We start from the raw sequence: 22,185 nt of genomic DNA on the forward strand, positions 1-22,185 counted from the left end.
TTCTGTCTATAGCGGATTCTGAGTTTCTTAGACAAAACATCATACCACTGGCCACAGTTGATTCTCTTGCTTTTGGAAAATGTATCTCAAGATAACTGACAATCTACCGTGTCTACACCCTATTTCCGTCAACACTCGACATTGCCTATCACTTTTCTGTTGATGAAATATTGTAACTGTACAGTATATGTAAATAATTCCTTGAGTAATCAATTGACTGTTTTGAGTGATTTTAATTCTCTGGATACAAAGTTTGGTAGTTTGTTACTTTACTGCTGTTGACTTTTTGCGATGTGGAAAACGGGCCTTTCTCCGATGATGGTGCTACATGTTAAATACTTCAGATACCATGAAAACCAGGTTCATTATCACAGCTTGGACCGCACCTCCTTTGTGCCCCATTTTGCCCTGCGGCCCTTACCGCAGAACTTGGCGCTCCTCCAGTTGATGACGACTCCCTTGCGGGCACAGGCCGTGGCGTAGCTGGAGACGGCCGAGCACAGGCACTCCTTCCCGTCGGAGCAGGAGCAGACGTCATAGCGGCAGTTTTTCACGAAGGGGGCCGGGTTCACCTCGTAGTGGCAGGGCTCAAACTTTGCGGACAGGAGCACAGAGCAGGACTCCTCCGCGTAGCGCACTGACGAAAGGGAAAGAGGAACAATGAGCAAGACTGGGAGGGAAGAGGGGGGGGGGGTAGTTGGGTAACGGCAACGCATTGATCAGGAATGTAAACAACGCGTGCCAAGGCTGTTCTTGTTTTTCAGTTCGCCTTGAAAATGTGCGTGAGGGGGCTGTGCTTGTTAGGAACGGAAGAAGGACATTTGAGGAGATGAAGACAGAACCATGGCAAGGAAAAGGAATGAATGGGCTCAACCAAAACAGACTCAACAGCTCAACAGCATTGTTCCACAGGTCTCCAGAGGAAACGGGATTCCAGTATACATCTGACTGATTTCCTCAACGTCTGCACCGGGCCGAGGTTGAAGTGCAAGCTGGCTCACGCACCTCTTTTGGGATTGAGAATGCAGGGATCGGCGTCCTGCTTCACCATGTTCCTGCAGTCCCCGTTCAGCTTCCAGGAGTTGCCGAAATCCTCCACTTGGGTCTCCTCCAGCCCCGCTGCCGTCATGAAATCGTCGCCCTGGTTCCCGTTGTAGTTCCCACACAGGCCGCAGGTTTTTCCCGCAAACACGGGCCCCAGCTGTGGGACAGGAATCACACGTGGTTAGCCATCTTGTTACCTACAACAGGGCCGGGTTTCAGGTCCACTCCTGTCCTCAAACCAAAGTTCATCTGGTCAGGTTCGAAAATAAAGAACTTGCACTGCAAAATTAAGGCTGCGGCATTAAACTCAATTCTCAGATGTGAGTTACTGCATACCAGACAAAACAGCAACAACTTAGTCTCTTTAGTCTCAGCTTTCAGCCAGGTGATCCCATTGCCAGATTCTGCACAACCCAGTTTTCAATCTGTTACCTGGATAGTTTTTATGCATCCATATTGGACAGACTTTATACCTCACCCCAGCCCTATGTGAGTGAAATATACAAGGACACCCACCTTAAGCAGAAACTACTCTGTCTCTGTCTCTCTTCAACCGTCAGCCAGGTGATCCCATTGCCATATTTTGCACTGCAGTTATCAATCTGTTACCTGAACAGTTTTTATGCTGCCATATTTGGCAGACTTGATACCTCAACCCAGCCCTGTATGGGTGAAATATACTGTACAAGTAAGGACAGCCACCTTAAGCAGGAGTTTGCCTCGTCCATCCCAGTCCACCTGGAAGTCGTCATTGTATGCGAGTCTCACTGAAGACATGACGGTTTTTTGAATGCGGAGGGGTCCTGTGAAAATAAGTTAATGTTAAAGAGATAGCAGCAGCGAGCCAGATCTCGCTTGATCTCAGAAGGCACACAAGTAAGGACAGCTTTTTCTTCTGTTTCCAGCATTGAATAAAGCTTCACTTGTTCCTTTGCTGCCTATGCATGCTGACGCAGCTCCCTACTCAAATTAATTATTGTTTCTTTTTATTAAAGGTAATCAAATTTAAGTGTGATACTCGTATATGCTGTTCTATATTATTGGTAATTTAATACATTCGATGGATGTACTGTAAATGATTATGGGAAAAATCTATTTTATGGAAAGCAAGTAAGACAAAGGGAATGAATCAATGCATCAATTTAGCATTGTCAAGTTCAAGCGGGTGTTCAAAAGTGAAACCAAGTATATTATGAAGGAAGACGGGCTTTGAATTGGGTAACATGTTTTATACTCAGCAGGTGTCACAAACCTTGTGCTAAAGGAGTTTGAATGTCCATTCCATCCACAGACACCACACCTCCATGCTTCATTTTAATGGTCATGTTGGCCATTTCATGGAAACGTAACGTGGCCGACCTTGTGCACACAGCATCTTGGTCATCTGCACACTAGACAAGAAACCACACATCAGTGCGTGACCAGCCCACTCCTCCCTTTAAACCAAAAGGGCGTCCTACAACACACAGCTTAAGTGACAAAGTTCGAAAATGAAGAGATTGCATTGCAAAGCAAAGGCTGCATCATTAAAACACAACTCTAAGACATGAGTTACTACATACAGTACAATGCAAAACAACTTTGTCTCTATCTCTTTTTTCATCAAAGTTTCAGCCAGATGATTCCATTGCCAGATTCTGTACTGTCCAGTTATCAATCCCTTACCTGAACAGTTTCGATGACAGCAGAAAAGAGGTTGCTTTGGCAGTCTTTAGCAAACAAGTATTGGCAGGTCCCGCTGAAGGTGAAGAACTTGTTGTCAAAGCTTTTGAAGTGAGACTGTCCGGTGACAAAGCACTCCCCTGAGGAGAACAGCACGAAAAAGGAACTCAGGTCTGGCTCGTACAGAGGAATGACTCATTTTTGGCAGAAAAGACAAGACTTCAGTCCAGCTTGGTTTCAAAAGAAAGGACGTAATGGAATTACAAAAAAATTGAAAGAAATTCAGGAGGAAAGTTGGATCCTATAATCCAATGTAAGATAAGATCACTTTTCTTTACAATTTTTTGTATGAGGAATTTGTCTTTTTGCATACCCCAACTTGCTCTCCATGAGACAGAGAGGGAGAGAAGCTGGGGGTCAGAGCGCTGGGTCAGCCATTTATACAGCGCCCAGTTGGGGTGAAGGGCCTTGCTCAGGGGCCCAACGGAGTAGGATTCCTCTGCTGGTCACGGGACACGAACCGGCAACCTTCCAGCCACAGGCGCAGATCCATAGCCACAGAACCATTGCACCACCCCAAGCATTGTAACCCAGGATGTCCCATAGTTCATCTCTCTCATACCCCTTCTGCCACCTACGCCCTTGCAGCAGCTCCCTAGCTCATTCCTTACAACACAGAGTGGGGTCTCAGCAATGTTGTCCTAATGGTAAGGCTGCGATTCCTGCAGTCAGTCAAGCTATGGCATATACACTCTGCCTGTCTTATTTCTCTCTCACATCTAATAGGATTTAACCAAACCACTGAATAGACCCATTTTGGCCTGTTTCTAAAACTGGTTTCAGAACTGTGTGTTAAAAATACACCACCACTGCTGCAGAATGCAAGCACCTGTTGAGCAAACAAGGAGACATATTTGTTGTTCTCTTTTTACTTACTTTTTAGAAATTATAGCACTTCTAAACATATCATGATGACATATGGAGCCACAGATCAAAACTGCAGAAACCTTTTTAGTTTTTAATTTTAGGAATTTAGTTATTATTTATCATCAAATTTATTTAAGCAAGAGTTTGTTTTGAAAATGACATTATTAGTGACATTATTAAGCTTTATGCTTAAAAATCCACCCATGCCATCACTACATTATTCTGTATGACAATTCGTGGGAGTTTTTGTTTTTTTACAAAAAGTAATTTTTAAACAGCACAATATACTGTACCTAGGTATATTAGACCAAATTCAATGTCAGAGAATAATGTTATACTGTAGCAGGCCTAGGGATTGCTCTGCTTTATATTTAGGGCATCTGGGCTGCAGAGCTCAGCTTCTGATCTGGCATGAAATTACAGAAGCTTTGCTGTGCTCTCACTGCTTGTTCAAACAGTCACTGAGCCTGTCCTGCAGTTCAGCTCCTGCCACATAACTACATGCATAAGGAGCAGTGAATTGAGTTATATAATAGGTAAGCAAACCAGATATAGAGCTGAACTTAGGGGGCAGACAGTAGAGAGAAAAAATATTTTTCCTCAGGTAAAGTGCAAATGAAGAGCATTATTTAGGAAAGTACAATAGACCCCACCCTATAAAAATATGGCCCCCTCATGGAGTTACAGTAGAAGTCCTTCTCGACAATGGAACTTGGCAGGCAAAAAAGCACATTTGATCTTGGCTTCTTACACAGTAAGCATATTGGCAAGCTTGGATAAAAGACACACTCTGATCTGACAGCAGCAAGGCCTTCAGATCTGACAAACCCCTGCAACATGGTTGACAAATACTCTCTGCCAGTATGGGAGTCTTTGAGCACTGCACGATACAACAGGAAAGACTGGAAGCAAAGTTTTTCGCAGTTATTTCCTTGCTCATGTCAAAGGTGTATCTGTGCTGGGAAGTTACTGTGCTAGAGCATGGGTAAACATGTTTTTTTTAGACCATGAGGTAAACATTCCGGAAAGCTAAGTGGGCAGGTGCCTCTTCTTTCAAATGCGTTATGCTATCAGCATCCCAGAAACATCTGAAAATAAATAAAGCCCACTCATGGCCTACAGACATCCGATTTCCACAGAGGCGGTGTGTCCTACAGATCAGAGTAAAGGAAACTGGCATGAAAATGAATTGAATTTCAAACGCATAAAAATAAAACAAAACACGGAGTTTCTGACAAAGGAAAATGTTGATTTCTATATGTGGCGGTGAGCTGTTTTGTGGCGGTGAGCACATTGACATCCTCTGTGACAAAGCCACTGTAACTGACCAGTGCTTCAGTTTTACTTGGAAGTTTTAAAATGGCTTCCAGGTGATAATGTAAATGTAAAATTTATAAATCTGTGTCTTGTCTTTGGCTGCACATTTTCTCCCTTAGAAAGAACCGCACCAATCTACTACAAGCATTTGAAATTTTAGAGAATATTGACTTTTCCTTTACCTCTGCATCTGTCGAAAAGAGTCCAAATAGCAAAAATCCCAAAGGTAGATTTTTCAGAATGTTTAAATAGGAGGCTGCGAATACTCTAGTCTTTTGTTGCTTAAGATTATTAAAAATATAGTAAACAAGTGTCAGGAAGGAGCACATGGAAGGAGTATGAAGAAGCAGACAACACAGGAAAATGAGATGCACAGATGGCAGAAGGCGGCATTGCTTGGCTTGTTAATGGCTCACCCAGAATTAGAATAATTTATTTCAAATTAAATTGCATTCTAGGGGGGCTTTGCGTCATGTCTACAGTCCATCTGAAAAGTTAATTATTTCCGTTTATGTTCTTATGCATATGAAAGTGAAGGAGGGTTTATGTTTGGAAAATGAAATCAAGTCTTGCAGATACACAGTAGGTGTTTTCGAGGTGACAAACTGACAAAAGTCTCTGAGAAAGCAACAAAACTACATTTTTATATTGTAGGTAAAGGTCTTTCCAGTGGAAATGAAATTGAACTTAGATTTTTTTTTTCATAAAACGGTGAGATGTAGCCAGGAAAGAGTGGGTGATTCTCATCAGCTCATGTTTCAGCAGTAGGCGTTTCTGCTGTGTAAAAACCAAAATGGCAGAGCTCTGTGTGGCTGGTGATTGCATGTGATAAGGAAAAGATAAGACAATATTAAGAAAACAAGAAAAGGTTCCAGTGACTATCATGCTCTCACATTTTCAATCCTTAACACAGAGTTCTGCCTATAAGTTCGATTCATACTGTATCATTTAGTTCTTTAACCCTGATGATTATAATATTGTTTATTTATTCAGTTTATTTTTAAATGAGATTGATGCATGAGCATTGTAAATTCTAAACGAATCATAACTGTACCCCTAGTGAACATAGTAAACTAAAGTGTAAAGTGCTTTAAGTATCACAAAGGATGTTTCTTTGTAAAGTAGTTCGAGATTCCTTACACTTATATAGAGCTTTTCTGGACACTCCACTCAAAGAGCTTTACAGGTAATGGGGACTCCCCTCTACCACCACCCGTGTGCAGCCCCACCTGGATGATGTGACAGCAGCCATAGTGCAACTCTCCCCAAATCAACTCTCAGTGGGGAGGAGAGCAGAATGATGAAGCCAGTTTAGAGATGGGGATTATTAGGAGGCCATGATGGGTAAATGCCAGGGGGGAAATTTGTCAAGGATGGTCAAATGGTTTTATGTCCCATTCGAAGGACGGCACCTTTTTACAGTCTAGTGTCCCCGTCACTATACTGGGGCATTAGGACCCAAACAGACCGCAGGGTGAGTGCCCCTACTGGTCCCACTAACACCTCTTCCAGCAGCAACTTTAGTCTTTCCCAGAGGTCTCCCATCCAGGTACTGACCAGGCTATCACACCTGCTGAGCTTTAGTGGGGCTGCCAGTTGTGTGTTGCAGGGTGATATGGCTGCTGGTTAAAGTCCCCTCACACCTGAGATGTTGCTAGATATTGCAAACTGTGCCCGGCTGTATACCGATGTGAAAGTGGAATGGCAGCTAGAAACGTTTAGCGTTGTTAAAGCAATGCTAAACCATCGTGGCAGATTTAATCATGAATACTCACCAGGGCAGTCCTCATTCGAGCATTCCCACAAGCCATGTCTGCAAACACTGTAAAAAACGAACAGACGGGCAAGTTATGGTTTGCACATTAATTACTGCTGAGGAGTCTTGCTAGAATAAAGGTCATGACTCCAAAAAATAAGGGATTTACTTAGAGAGGTGAAACACATCTCACATGTCCAGGTTCTGAGGTTGCCAGCATGCACTACAGGGAACTGACAGACTTTATGATTATTCAGCAGCTCTCGCCACCTGTTCATTTTATTGAAAGAGATCCTAAAATCAGCAGAAGGAAAATGCTGATTCATATAAAAAGAAGGAAATTATCACATTAAAGCCTAGTCATTGCATATTCATCCATCCATTCATCTTCTAACTGTTTTACCTAGTAGGGAGGCAGTCCATTGCAGATATAGAGACATAAACATGCACGCACTCTCCTGTCGGCCAATTTTACAGCAGCTAATTAAACTATCAGCATGTCTTTGGACTGTGGGAGGAAACCAGAGCAAACAGAGGAAACCCCTGTGAAAACAGAGAAGAATCTATCAATTCCATGCAGATAGCAGCGCAGGAATTGAACCCAGAGCTGCAAGCCAGCAAAGCTAACCAGCCCACCTTCACTGTATTTTTCTGAAAAGAAAAGTCTTCACTCCTAAAGGGTTGACTGGATTAATAGTTCTTTGCCGATCTCAGACCATATCTACAGAGATGAGGTACAGTCCCATGATTAGCAAAGGTGTTTCCCCTGCAAGGGTACCAGAAAGCCATGAATGCCCGCAACAGACGTCTTATGATACTAGAGCTATGTGTTTCTCAGCTCTGGTTTCTCACTGTGTACTGTGAAAAGGTTCTGCTCTGTGCCACAAAAGGGTACGCAGTACAACTTTTTCAAATTGTTATGATCTCTTATCTGTCTACAGATTTGACACTTAAAGTCACAGATGGATACAAAATAACCTTCAAGAATAATAATTTGACCCTTCTAAGTTTCTCTACAATAAAAAGTTTACAGCTCTCATTAAGTCAGCTACAACATTTTCCGTAATAACCTCATTTATCATACTGTATAATCATAAATTCATTAGATGAAGTGTATGTTAGGCAGTTAGTAATGCGTGTTTCCATTTGACAGCTCATCAAGTGTATCTGCAGTTTCTGGATTACTTTTTCAGTGGTATAGAAAGATCAAAGCAGAGTGAAGTTTAAAAAGCATAGTAATATCATGGTAACCATGTACAGGAGCGTAGCATAGGACAATGTGGCATAATTCAAACTGCAAGAAATATTAGCATAATAAAATCAAGGGAAGATTCCCAAACTACCACATTTACCACAGTAAACCTAACTTGAAACCTAAAACACTGCTGGTGTGATGGAGCCGCAGGTATTCTGATACGACTGGGGTGTTTACAATAGGAGGACTTGAGACTCTGTTGGGAGAACTGGCACTGACCAGGTGTTGCAGTCTTGGGCAATGCTGGAGCCTGGTGGGTAGCGCTTGCTGGTGTGGACACAGGTGCATCGAGAGGCCTCCACACAGCTGTCTCCATCCAGAACCTTCCCCGCTGTCAGACAGATACAGACACATTAACCGTGGCCCCTCCTTCACATGTCTTCTCAACACGGAGTGCTGTGAAGCCACACGTCGTCACTCAGCACGCTAAAGTAAGATAAACAGTGGTGGGAATGGGGAACAAGCAACCCGACCACCTCGTTGAAGCTGATACCCTGATTTCTTTCAAGAAACGGCTACACACGAACCTCGGATCCATTCCCAGATAACTACCAAACAAATTAGATTCTTCTTCCTCTCATTTATAACCCATCTTATGTTCTCATAACAGGTATCCCTTGCTGTTGCGGACACAGCTGTCTCCATCTAGAACTTTCCCCACTGTCGGAAAGATATAGACACATTAGAACGTCCAAGCGACCTCACTTTCATGCGAGTTCTCGACACAGAGTGTTGTGAAGCCACAAAACATCACCCAGTACTCCAAAGTAAGATAAAAAGTGGTGAGAGTGTGGAACCGATACCCTGATTTCTTTCAAGAAACGACTACACAAGAACCTCGGATCCATTCGCTACTAACTGCCAAACAAACTACTTCGTCCTCCTCTCGTTTGTAACCTGTCTTATGCTCTCAGAACAGATAGGCCTTGGTCTAAAGCTTACTGCACATTTCCCTCACAAAACGCGAAAAGAAAATTCTCCAATTTTGTCAACAAAGATATTTAGTGTTAGAAAATGCTTTTTGTTTTTGCTTCACAGATGTCATTGTTTGGGGGGGATGAAATACGAGCTCCCTCTCAAACTGGTTGTTTGAAACGCAGCCGGTGGGCGACAGGCCAGACACTCACGGGGGCAGGTACAGCCGTCCACACACTCCTCCTGGCACACCTCGTTGATGTTCAGGCCTTGGCAGGTGTGAATGGCACAGGGGCTCGTGCAGTCACTGTACACCATGCCGAGGGGACACGTGGGAGCTGAAAGACAAGGGATTGGGCGTGCCTATTAGGCCTGTACAGCAGAACATACAGTAGATTCCCAGAGCCTAAAGGCCTGTAATCGACTTGCTAGAGGGCTCTGAAGAAGAAAAAAATATACTTTGATTGACAGCTGCAATAGTCACCTAGCAGGAAAGAAATATATACTGGAAACAGATTATACTTGATGGATCTTTAATGCAGCAGCTAGAATCGCTTGTAGCAGTCAGTATCACAGCAGAGCCAAAAATGCAGAACTTCAGTACGGGCCACGTACCTGTAACTGTCTCTAACAATCTTACCATGTCTCCAACAGAACTTACCATTCACCTTAGTTAAACATAACATTTATTGTGTTTTACAATATTGTGTTAAACTACAATTATTCCCCAATGATTCCTCCGATAGCTTTGTTGAACATGTATACAGTACTTTGAAGCAATAGGTATGTTATACACTTAACCACGCATAGGTTTATACACTGCAAAACCTATGCGTGGAAATGTATACATGTACCTGCTGCTGAGTTGTGGTTTAACAAAGTTATCTACAGTATCAGAAAAGGAAGAGAACCAGAAAGATAGATGTGGCTAATGCATTACCACGTTGATTATTTCCATATTTTACAGCATGACAGTCTTTTCTTCTTTTATAAGGTTTCTGAAGGAGAACCATTCTCAGCAGAAGGCTTAATGGCTTTCCATTTGATCTCTGAACTGGTGCACCTTGCCTTCGGTCCAAGTTGTTAATCTGTGTTCTTTTGTGTTATTTGGGGGTGGACGTACGTCTCACTTCTCGGGAGGAAGGAAGGGAGGGGGTCTACTCATGTTTTTTTTTTGCTTTCCAAGGGAGTTCTCTATCACTTAATTTACTGCAGTTGAAGGTCTAGAGTTCAGTTCCTTTTGGTCTAACACTGGACCTCTGTCAAGACTAGACCTAAGCTTGGAGGACATTGTGGGTGTAAATGGGCTTAGATGTACCTCCTGACACCCAAACTGTTCCTATGTTTTTCATTGTGGATGAATAGTGATGGCCTAGTCTGAGGGTATCCAATCCTGGTGCTGGACAGTTACATCAGGTTTTACATGTACTGTAATATACAGTATAAACTCACTGGTGGAACTAAAGCCACTTAAGCACTTTGGATGTCTAATGAAATAGTGGTCAAAGAACACAAACATCCTTCAGGCTCCAAGGAACAAAACTGTCTTAATAAGTTATGTGTATAGGCTGTAAACTGGTCAAAAGTGGGTACAGCCTATGATTTGATATTTGATGACTGAAAAGTGAATTTTAAAACCTGCTCTCCAGGAAAGAGACTGGTTGACACTGGCATCACCCAGTGTGTCTGCAAGGGGTAGCTACGTATACTCACCACACTGGCTTTCTCTCTGCCAGCCCTGGAGAATCACGCCCTTGAAGGCGCAGCTCCTGCTGTACTCCAGGAAAGCCTGGCACTGGCACTCCGCGTTACTCCCGCAGTGGCACACGTCCTGCTCGCAGAGAGAGGCAAAGGGCTCGGGATCGATGACGTGGGCGCACCGCAGGAACACCGGAGAATTCCGCAGGGCACCGCACCGTGACATCAGCTCCTGCAACACGGAAGAGCAGGTGGATTAGGAAAAAGCAATGCACAATGAAAAGGGGGAAACCAGCACCACAGTAACCTTTTCTTTTACATTAAGAGCCATGAAAATGGGTTACTGTACTGAGTTGCATCAGAATACTTTGACCTTCTTTGCTGCGCATGTTTGGTACATCTTGAGATTGTCGGATAAAGGGGTTAAAATTTCCCAAATGCATACAAGCCTGCAGCTCGAAGAATGCCAGTGAAGTTTTTTTTTGCATTGTGAGACAATGATCACTGTCATGTTTATTTTCACTTTTTAAAAAGTTTTTTTTAGTTTAAGGTGCCCCCTCAACATAATCTTATTGTCCTCTGTGACAGTTCTGAGGAAAAAAAAAACTTTTCATTCAGTCAGAGCTTGGCTCTCATATTGTTTGTGCCCAAGCCTAATACTTTGGACATCATAGCCGTCGGTATGTGGCACACTTACCCCTGCAGCCTCGCTGGACACGTTGCAGGTCTGACTGGGAGGGGAAACTCTTCGGCAGGGCTCTCCGGCCCCATGCAGGGCCCAGGAGTTGGCGAAGTCGTAGCTGCTGTCCGTTAAGAATCCTTTCGGCACAGAACAGACACCCGCAAATCGCATTAATGGCTGTGGCAGCTTGCCTTCAAATAGCAAACCGGACACGGAAAGAAAAAGCCAAACCCTTTTCTTGCTAATTAACCTCTTTGAGCTCGTTTGTGTGTGCTGTGCAGATTCCACACTCAAAATGGAACTGCTTTCTTCCAGTGGCTTCTTTCAGGTGTCAATTGGACCAGTAGGTGGCGCCCATCCTGTGGTCTGTGTGGGTTCTAATGCGCAATTATAGGCATTATAATGCCTATTACTCCAATAGAGTAAGGGTGTTAAGCCTGTTATCCTGGCCAGATCTCTGCTTGAACTTGATATCAATCATGGCCTCCTCATCTCTGAACTGGCTTTATCACTATGCTCTCCTCCCCACTGACACCTGATGTGTGGGAAGTGTACTGGTGCACTATGGCTGCCGTCACATCATCCAGGTGGGGCTGCACATTGGTGGTGGTGGTAGGATTCCCCATTACTTGTAATGAGCTTTGAGTGGAGTGTGCAGAAGAGCACTGTACTCTATAAGGGTAAAGATTCTTATTATTTTCCACTTTCATTCTGCACATTGTACAGAACAGGCACTGTACACAGTTCTCAGCATATATGTGTGCACATAAAGAGTGTTTTTTTTAGGTATTTTTTCCCTCTGACCAAAGGTGATGAAAAGATTAACTTGCTTTGCGAATTGCACCCCAGTAGTTTTCTTTCTTACAACCTCTCAGCTACTAATAGCCTGTTGACTGTTTAATTGTTGGTGCTGTGGGAGAGGAGAGCACAGCTGGACCTCAGTAGACTGAGGAGAAAGGCAAGGCCCAGAACAACCAAGGAAAGTAAGCCTCACCTTCCTGCGCCATATAGTCATCAGCAGGTATGCCGTTGAAGGTGCCACACAGTCCACAGGTGTTGTTAAAATGCTCTTCGGAGAGGACCACATTGATGTTGCCAGTACTGTCGATCCTCACCACAAAGCCATACTCTTCACTCCATAGCTTGTAGTAACCCAGCTCCAACTCCACAAAAACCCCATTAGAGGCATAAGGTAGTGAGAGCCTGGTCAATTGGCACAAACACACAGGAGTCAGGCAACGCTGGGCAGAACTAAGAGTGTTGAGTACTGTATGCGCAATGAAAAAATGGAAGTGACCTCGTTTATACCCTCGTGGTTCGCTCTTTACAACTGTTAATCATCTTTTGCACTAGCACAGGGGGAGTGAGGACCTGTCCTTTCTATTGTATGCGTTCCCCAATATGAAGCCATTACTGTACTTTTAAACCCTTGTACTGTATGTAGTTACCTAGTGAGGTCCTAGCCCACCCAACAATGGTGTCAAACAGGCAGTTATGCTCAAACACATACTGAATGGATAAGCATGTTTAGGGTTTCATGACATCTTCCAGAACTTTGCTACTTGAGATACCTTTGCAGGTCATGACTGATCATATACCCTATTGTAACCCAAAACAGTAAAGATAAAGGCTTGACAATAAATGACAAAAAAAGCCTGTTTGAAGCCCCCCCCAATAAAAAAACAGTTGTTTAAATCTTTAAATACATCTAGTGCATAAATACAACGAGTTCACGTACAGTATATGTACCAAACTATTCACAAGGTTATTGGTTATGTTTTGTTTTACACTCAGCAACGAAACAGATAGCATGTAGTTCTAGATGTTCAGATATAAAGACTTTCAGCTGTTCAGGCTATCAGCATATTCAGGGCTCCACTCATCCCCAGCCTACACACTATAACACAAGCCTCCTCTCTTTAAAAGTACTTTAAAGTGCCTCACTCTTAAATGTAGGAAAGCTGAGAAAGAAAAAGACAGAGACATCAAAGCAAATAAATTATCCTTTCTGTTCTATCCATGTGCCTTTGTGACAAGAGGACCAAGTCATAGAAAGACTGTGCTACCTGGTTTCTCCTTGAGTCACTGCTCCCTCCAAAGAGAGGTGAAGTTCGAAGAATTCACCGAGGAAAACCGTCACGCCTTTTCGCTGTCCATTATGGTAATCACCTGCACAGGAAGAAACTCAAGGCTGTATGATTCACCCACAGAGCCACAGTCACTAAACCCACCCAATTCAGGGTCTTGGGGGTGCTGAAGCCTGTCCCAGCATGCAACGGGCACAAGGCAGGATACACCTTGGATAGGACGCCAGTTCATCACAGGGCAGAGACAGACACAAACACACTCACTCACACCAGGGCCAGTTTTCCGAGAAGCAAATTAACCTGCCAGTATGTCTTTGGGCTGTGGGAGAGAACCGGAGCATGTGAAGGAAAACCACATGAACATGGGCAGAACATGCAAACTCCACACAGACAGCACCTCAGGTCTGAAACTGAACCCAGGGCCCCAGCACAGCGAGGCAGCGTCCTGCCTTGGTTATGAGCCCTGCTAAAGATTTCCCTACTTTAAAAAAACTACTTTCCATTCCTGAAGATATACAGTAACACTTTCTCATCTCTTGAAAAAGAGTCAATTTCGGTCTGGTATGATAATAAATTATCACATGTTTTCACTTCATTCCATTTTCATACCTTTTAAGGTGTTCTTTTAACAGATATCAGGATCATCTTTATCATCCATGTCAACATCACCTAATGTGTGTTCTCCTGCATTGTTTTCCACTGGTATTTGGCTACATTTTGCTTCATAAAAATGGCTTTGTGACCTTTGCCTCCCTAAGCTGTTGAGTTCCTGCCTGTTCAAATAAAACGGTAGGCTAAGATAAGAAATCCAAAACGCAAGCGGTTTCCAACATTTCTGACTATCGTCTTGTGAGTCTTGTAAGCGACACCCTTTGTTACATGTGTATCTCCAGCCTAATTTGTGGGGCTTTGGTGGAAACAGGCGTTGGGGTTTATTTACACTAGGAAGTGTTCTTGATGGCCCTACTAATGGACTGAAACTGACTTCCTGTCCTGTCTGAAGTGCTGACTTGCTTTGTTTCCATTACCCATAAGAAAGAAAAATGGGTTATTTGCAGTTAGGAAGGACTGTGTGGCAAATGAGAGGAAAGGAAGGGTAGAAAAATGTTTAAAAATGCTCAGTCATTTTTTTGTAACAAGTCACAGACAGACACGATTAGTTTGAAAGTCAGAAGTACAGCATGCTTGTGCCTTTGGGAAATGAGAAATCAATTCTCTGAGGCATCAACTTTGATGGTCAGTGGCCTTTGTAATGAACATTTCAAGAATTGTCACTCCAGAACTTTAATGTAGTCTGTCAGCTGATTCTTTTATTAAGGATTGTAGACCCTTGTAACATCAGTCGCCCCCTGGCAACAGAAATGACAGATGTCTGCAATCTGGGTTGTCATCAAGGGGAATTTCACCAGTTACATCATGCAACAGACAGACAGCTCACATTTGTTGCAAACTGCTGTTAATCTGAGCAATGTCCCATGCGTTTTGAGAGTGACGTCACATGAAAGTATAAAAAAATGTGTTGCAGGAATTGCAATTGAGTTAAGCTTGCATACCTGTAATTAATAAAAGCTCTGCAAGGGTGGCATGGAGGCACAGTGATTAACATTTCCACTTTACAGCACTGGATTCAATTCCAGACCTGGAGTTCTGTCTGTGTGGAGTTTGCATGTTCTCCCCACGTTTATGTGGCTTTCCTCCAGCTGCTCCAGTTTACTCAAACAGTCCAAAGACATGCTGGCATGTTAAGTGGCTTCTATTAAAAAATAGCCTGTGGTCTGAGTGTGTCTGTGTCTTGTGTGTGCCCTGGGATGGACTGGCGTCCTGTCTAGGCTGTATCCCATAAGGCCGTGCACCTGTTGCTTGCTGGGATAGGCTCCAGCTCCCCTCGCAACCCTGTAACTGGATAAAGCGGTTAGAAATTGGATGGGTGGATGTGGTGCATGCGCCTACTAGTATGGTGGTTCTACTTTGTTCTCCTGACTCAGTCACTAAAGTGCAATTTTGAGAATCTAGTGATTATTTTGTCTCTTCCAGACCTAAACACGAAGGTGATTTTAAGAGGTCAGCTAGATCAGTAAAGCGCTTTCTCAGAGTTCACCCTTATCTGCTGTGTAGAGGGACTGCTGACCCTGTAACCATTGTGTGTAAACATGACCTCACCTAGCAGTGAGAAGGATCTCTTCTGACAGTCCCCTGCCAGCATGTAACTACAGTCCCCAGGAAAGTCGTACAACGTCCCATCAAACGTCTGGATGTGCTCTTTCCCAAAGAGGCTGCAGCGAGCTGGCAACACATCTTCGGCTTTTCCTGATGCCAGCTCCGAAAATGCCCAGCCTGTGGTATAAGTGGATAAAGACACAACATGAATCTGTGATGTCGGTATCGCATAGTGCACAGTTATGGCACTAGAAATTCTGTACTCCAATGTATAGCAATTGTCTTTTAAACTTTTTTTTCATCCTTCATCTGCTTAGGGTATTTCATTTTATTGTTCTGAGTTTTGTTTTAAAATTTATAAAATTTTCACACTAATGTGGTAACTTGCATAGTAGCGTATCAGATAATTAACATAAGAATTAATTGCAAAAACAAATACTTTTCATCATTCATAAGCTAAATTAATTGTAGCTCACATAATAACAGCAACATAATGGAAACATGGTAGTTACAGTATCACAGTTATGGAATAAGCAGAGCAATTAAATGACAAATTTATTAATATCATATCTATATTTGTTTCTATATTTGTGTTCTAGGCATTTTCAATTCCAGTGCTGTTTTCTAGTGTTTTATTGTGTCCACGTCAACGTTCAGTCGCTCATATTGATTTAATTGATGTGGTCATTGGATAACTGAAATATTTCTCTTCCGGCACAATAATGTTAAAACGTACGGTACCTGGGATTAATTGCACATTTTGAATGAGAAACCCCATGGGGAAAATTCATCATAAATGTGTTTTGGGGAAAATAAAAATGGCTCTATGAAGTAAGTTGTGATACAGACTGAGTCTGATACTCCTGGGGAGGAAAATTCTTGTAAAACGGCCAAATCCGCTACAGTACGTAGTGATCAGGCCACATTCTGCTGAGGCATAATGAGAATTTCAATTCTAGTACCCACCTATTATTAGAAACAGTAAACTCCATTGGAATGTTCTCGGGCTGTTGAATTCCATCTGTCAGGAGGGGGAATAGCTAGAAGAAGAAAATAATTGTCATTCTAACAGGCTCCTCTTCCTACAGTCCCTTTTGTCTGACAGTGACAAGTGCCCACTGTGTTACAGAAATGCCTCAATTCATGCTTAAAAATATTTACCTTCCCCCTCTCTTGGCCCCACTGACCTCTCTGTTCATGTCCTTTCACAAATTCAAAGACACCTATGCAATGCAAAACTTCAGAGGGAAATTGAATTCACAGGGAGGGAATTTTCCCCTTGTATTTGACCATGGTTTATTCTGGATTCTGGAACAGGACTTATCCTGTGAAATCCTTTCAGCTTACACATTTCGGCCCTTCTTGTGGGTTACAGTATGTGTCTCTCCGATAGTCTGACCACTGTCCCCCTTTGCCTAAACCTCCAGTCTCAATCCCCTGTGCTGTCCATTACTTTCCCCGCCCACCCCGTATTCCTGTTCCTCTCTTCTCTTTTTCTGTTTTGTATTCATGGAAGGCTCCACAGCTAAACCGTTGGGTATTTTACTCTCTCTTTCCACTGTCCAGGATGAAATTAACATCCTGACAATTAAAATGATACACATGAATGGACAGTTCTGAGGGACTAATAATTTACACATTGGCAATGTCGGTATCCAGATTCTGTTACTCACTCTCGAGCACCAGAAACAAAATATTTCTGCTGTAGGAGGCTGTAACAAACTAGCTTTGATCAGACGTGAGGGAATTCCTCAAGTTAATTTATGTGAATTCCTTTTTAACAGAACTAGCACATCAGACCCTACAGTAGCATGCTTGGTAATTAATCTAATGATCTCATCCAGCTGTTTACTGAAGAAGACCAGGGGATCAGCTTCAAGAAGCTGACTGGGTAACTTGTTCCAGACTCCCACCACTCTTTGTGTAATGACGTCTCTTTGTCCTTGGTTTTAAATGTGCTTTCATGGAGTTTCCAGTTGTACTCCCTGGCTGGTATTTCAATGGCCAATCTGTAGTAGTATCCTGGGTTGACATCATCAATGTGTCTGCATATTCCGATTACTTCTTTCAGTTCCTCTGCTCAGGACTCATCTTTCATCAGCCTGTCAGCGCACAGCATTCCTCTATTCCCTGGAATGCATCCGGATGCTGTTCTCTGGACTGATCCCAAAGCAGCAATATGTTTTCTATAACATGATGACCAAACACCATTTACTGTAAACAAGGCCTAATTACGACATTGTCCAATTGTGGCATAACATTCCTAGATTTAAGTTCTACATTTTCAACTATATAATGCCTATATCCTGCCATTCTGTTTGCCTTTTATATTACTTCCAGGTATTGTCTGGAGAACATATACAGTGGCAGATTAAGATCTGATAAGGCTCTGGCTACAAAGACCTCTGGGATCTCCCACACTGCATTAAACAACAATGTATTCTTACGCATTAGATTAGAACATTCACATTTAGTCTGCATTCATTTTTTAAACACAATACCTGCAAAAAAGCATATATCTCTAAGAACTATGCTTATGTTTTAACAATACTACTGCATACAACACCATGTGAGGTCTAACTTATTAAACAGTTTCTTTCAAGCTTTGGGGGAGCGAAATTGCATCTAAAGGTGATCATCAAAGTGAATGTATTTTACAACTTCTAACTCTGCTGTCATCAGAGACCATGTTTAGACATGTTTGACACATTGTTGACCTGACTTTGTTTTTTATCCTTGCCAGCTTCAAACTTTTCCTTGCCAACTTTCTGCCTTTAACTCATTGCAGTCTAAAAACAAGGCACGTGTTCTCAAAAGTTGATCAAAGCTTATTATTAATTTGCCTGGAGGTTTGTCCTGCATAAAAAAACCTGTGTCTGTATTAAAGCCCTTTAATAGATATTAAATTGATAATGCATGCAGTTCCTTGGTGAAGTCGTGTTCGAAGTTATTGGGGTAAACTGCAATAAATTCACCTATTTTTGTATGCGAATGATATTCAGGTTGTATTCAATTCAATTAATTGGATTTTAAAGAGATCAATCATTAATCTATAGGTATCTAGTCATCTATGAAGATAATATAATATAATAGTTAATAACTGACCAATTACAGTACTGAAAGTCAGTCCTGACTTTCATTAACCACTTATCCAATATGAAGTCATGGTGGCCTGGAGCCTAAATGCCATCCCATCACAGGACACACACACACACACACACACTGCTATACCAACCACTGCACCACCGTGCCACCCCAGCTTCAATCTATATTTGGCGATATCTGCAATTACTAATGCTGCTACCTAGATTTAAAATTGACTTTTTCTTTTCCCCACTTTGCTCTGCCTTTTTGTGTTGCAGTGTTTTGAGCTTCCTGGCTAGGGCGTCACTGTAGATGAGAACTTCTGTAGGCACCAGTCCATTGCAGGGAAGGCATGGACACAAGCACAAACACACACATACTGTACTCATACCAGGGCCAATTTCCCCAGAAGCCAATTAATCCACCAGCAGGGTTTGGACTGTAGGAGGAAACTGGGGAGCCCACAGGAAACTCACTCAAACATGGGGAGAATATGCAAGCTTAAGGTCCAGAATTCAACCTGGCACCCCAACACTGGGAGTTAATCCTAAACACTGCATGGTTTTGGATTTACCTCAGCTAAAAACTTTGGCTACCCTTAATCGTGTGCCATGAGTCAGATCAGCAGAGCATTTTTGCAGACTAATTGTGAGACTGATCTCATTACAAAGCCACAAAATTCTTCAGCTGATCTCAGTAACTGAACTTCTGTCTTTTCAACTTTCATTGTTGTCACTTGTCTGGGTCATATCCAACTATCTAAACAAAAGTGCCCCAGAAACACCATTCAAGATCTTTCCGGGTACTGATTTTTTACTTAAAAATGTAAACATTTGAAAGAAAACGCATTCTAAATTGAAATAAAGGCCCTTCCATTTTCAAATGATTCTTTAGATGGGCTCAAAAAGCTATTGGCATTTTAAGGCCATCAGAGTATCACTTTACAGATCTCAGTTTAATTGACGACATGTGTGTTAACGAGCTTCAAGCAGACTGAAGGTTGTATTGTCATCCCTCCATTTTATCCCTCAGTTTTAAGAAGTTTTCAAATCCCTGCTGATGAGAACCTGCCTCACTTTGCTTGACAGTAAACGTGGAGTTGATCAAGAGACTTGTTGGATCTCTGCTATCAGCCTCAAGGTGGCGTCATTGAAGCAATGGGCGGCATCTGGGTGGCAAGATCAATCTTCCTCTTCCAAACAAAATCCAAAATTATCTTCGGAATGATCAATTTCACCATGCTCAAAGGGATATTCAGTATATTTGACCCGTCTTCTGATCTTTGCCTTCTGCACTTTATCCTTGTGGCTGTTTTAAAAAAATCTTGCTTGAAATAGAAGGAACTTACAGCGACAAGTATATTAGATCTGAAGTCACATGAACCACTATTTATTGTCTGTGTATAATGGCACACAGACTGTGGCTATTCAACTAATTGTGTGAATTGACAAGGTGATTTGGTGCAGCTGAAGTCATTTAGGCTTGAAATAGCAAGGGGGGTGGTGAATAGGTACTGTATGCAATCACAATATTTCAGATTTTCTTTGGAGCTTTTTGGCTGATGTGGAAATTCTTTCACCTGTTCTGTTGAAACACTCCAGTTTTAATTTAAACATTCACTTAAAAAAATGGCTGGACATAATTTGGAATTAAGCAAAATGTGACATCATCAGAAAGGGGTGAATGCTTCGTTAAGGCGCCAAATGTGTGTGACAAAACAACCCACTACATTTCTCTACAACAGTTAATCAGAGAGATCCAGCCATTTATTGTCAAGCCATTTTAACCAGTACTGTGTCTCAGGAGACACTGGAGTATAACCCAGCTTATTGCCAAGATATAAAGTGAGATACAGCCTGGACAGGATGTCAGTTCATCACAGGGAACACCCAGACAAACACACTGAGATATAATAATTTGTACAGTATATAAGAACAATTAAAATTATATAGAATAATTATCAGAAGAATATAGAATAGCTGCTTCATCCAATTCAGGCAGACACACTCACACCAGAAGCCAATTAACCTACCAATATTTCTTAGGACTGTGGGAGAAAGCCCATTCGAATGGGGGAGAACATACAAACTCCACAAAGACAGCACCCCAGGTAAACCCTGAGCTACAATAACTACTACACCACCGTGCCACTCACAAATGAGAGCTAATATATTTTATTACAGACAAATAAAAAAAGCTGACAGATGGATACAAGATCCATTAATCTGCGGTCTCACAAACTCTACAACATAGATTGTGGAACAGCAGATATACATCACAGTGATTAGCTGAAGTGCAAGTTTAAGATGTTAAAAGGTGGAAGAATTTTATATCTCTGTCACTGAAATAATAAACTAATAAATGGAGCAGACGGCTGTACTGCATTGAGTCCAATTTTAGCAATATTGGGCAAGACTGCAAACATACTCAGAACAACATTCTTACAATCATCTTATATCCCTAGCGAGTGTTTTTCTTTTTGTGTTTTCAGCTGTGCGATGTTCCATCATTGTAAGAACAAACAATTTGAAAAGCAAATCATTTTGAGCTATTGGGGGGAAAAAAACAATATTATTTAATCAATTCTTTTAATTTTAAAACACACAATGAATGAGTAATGCGTAATTAAAGCTGTTCCCCTTTACAGTTTGCAGTTGTATATACAGTATTAGATATGCTCTTTCACATAAAAAAACAAATATCGGACGATTTCTTGGTGTGGGTCAAACTGCAGTTTCATTAAGAGTCACATTTGACAGAACTAATACAGCACATCTGTAATCTCTCAGTCAGAGGCTCATTTAGATAAAAGCTGTGAAACGGTCAATTCTTTATTCAGCCTACCTCAGTCTTCAGTAGAAGGTGTGTGATAACAATCCAAAACCGTAGCTTCAGCTATGAGAAACCATAGCTGTGAAAATGTACCAGCCTCTGGGAAACAGGGGAATTGAAAAGGGCTTATATAACCCAGGAACTTTCCTTGATGCCTAGAGAGTGATAAGACATGAGTGTTATATCCGCTTGCCATATTGTCTGCACAAACCATTGAAGTGCATTGCTGGAGACCTCTGCCTCGTTAAATGCCAAGAGGAAACGATGGAAGGAAGTGGGACACAACCAAATTGATGGATTTGTCTCCGTAAAAGCCAAACACCGCAGCTCGATTCCTGCCAAGATAAACTCTTACAAATAAAACCCAGCTTCATTGGACGGTAAAAACAGAGAAATAAAATCAAACATTCAAAGACATTCTGAGAAAGTAGAAAATAGCCACTGTATTTGGCTGTTATCAAAGATATGAACGTTATCAGGTGTTGTGGCCCGAGACGGCCGTACACACAAAGCCCTCTCAAATTAAACTTTTTTTTAGTAGTTTTAGTACAACTTTCTACAAATTAAGACACTGTGTCCTGTATTGCCTTGATGTTAAATGTTTTTTTTTCTTAGAAAAAGTTCACAGAAATATTTAATATATATTTATAAGCTGATAGATCCGTCAAGACACAAACCTCCTCGCTTTACCTCTTAATCAGTTAATGGGGCCACATTTTGCTACTCTAAATACGGTATATTGACATAAATAACAGTAGTTTATTACAAA

The 22,185-nt window shown here is 42.0% G+C and overlaps 1 protein-coding gene across 1 annotated transcript in view; it reads right to left on the reverse strand.

Annotated features, from left to right (window-relative positions):
- Nucleotides 1-21,583, reverse strand: part of vwf (von Willebrand factor) — a 63,258-nt gene extending 41,675 nt beyond the window's left edge. Inside the window, exons 1-15 of the mRNA XM_088646420.1 lie at nucleotides 21,429-21,583; nucleotides 16,467-16,540; nucleotides 15,504-15,677; nucleotides 13,323-13,425; nucleotides 12,251-12,459; nucleotides 11,272-11,393; nucleotides 10,590-10,806; nucleotides 9,089-9,214; nucleotides 8,181-8,292; nucleotides 6,726-6,772; nucleotides 2,710-2,846; nucleotides 2,297-2,435; nucleotides 1,747-1,847; nucleotides 1,006-1,201; nucleotides 422-637 (exon numbers count right to left, since the gene is read on the reverse strand). Coding sequence (XP_088502546.1) covers nucleotides 422-637; nucleotides 1,006-1,201; nucleotides 1,747-1,847; nucleotides 2,297-2,435; nucleotides 2,710-2,846; nucleotides 6,726-6,772; nucleotides 8,181-8,292; nucleotides 9,089-9,214; nucleotides 10,590-10,806; nucleotides 11,272-11,393; nucleotides 12,251-12,459; nucleotides 13,323-13,425; nucleotides 15,504-15,677; nucleotides 16,467-16,521 — 1,954 coding nt within the window. The 5' untranslated portion in view covers nucleotides 16,522-16,540; nucleotides 21,429-21,583. The remainder of the gene's footprint in view (nucleotides 1-421; nucleotides 638-1,005; nucleotides 1,202-1,746; nucleotides 1,848-2,296; nucleotides 2,436-2,709; nucleotides 2,847-6,725; nucleotides 6,773-8,180; nucleotides 8,293-9,088; nucleotides 9,215-10,589; nucleotides 10,807-11,271; nucleotides 11,394-12,250; nucleotides 12,460-13,322; nucleotides 13,426-15,503; nucleotides 15,678-16,466; nucleotides 16,541-21,428) is intronic.
- Nucleotides 21,584-22,185: the final 602 nt, after the last annotated feature.

Source organism: Lepisosteus platostomus, chromosome 9 (assembly GCF_059453375.1).
Source record: "Lepisosteus platostomus isolate fLepPlt1 chromosome 9, fLepPlt1.hap1, whole genome shotgun sequence".
In the NCBI taxonomy this organism is placed as follows: Eukaryota; Metazoa; Chordata; class Actinopteri; order Semionotiformes; family Lepisosteidae; genus Lepisosteus; species Lepisosteus platostomus.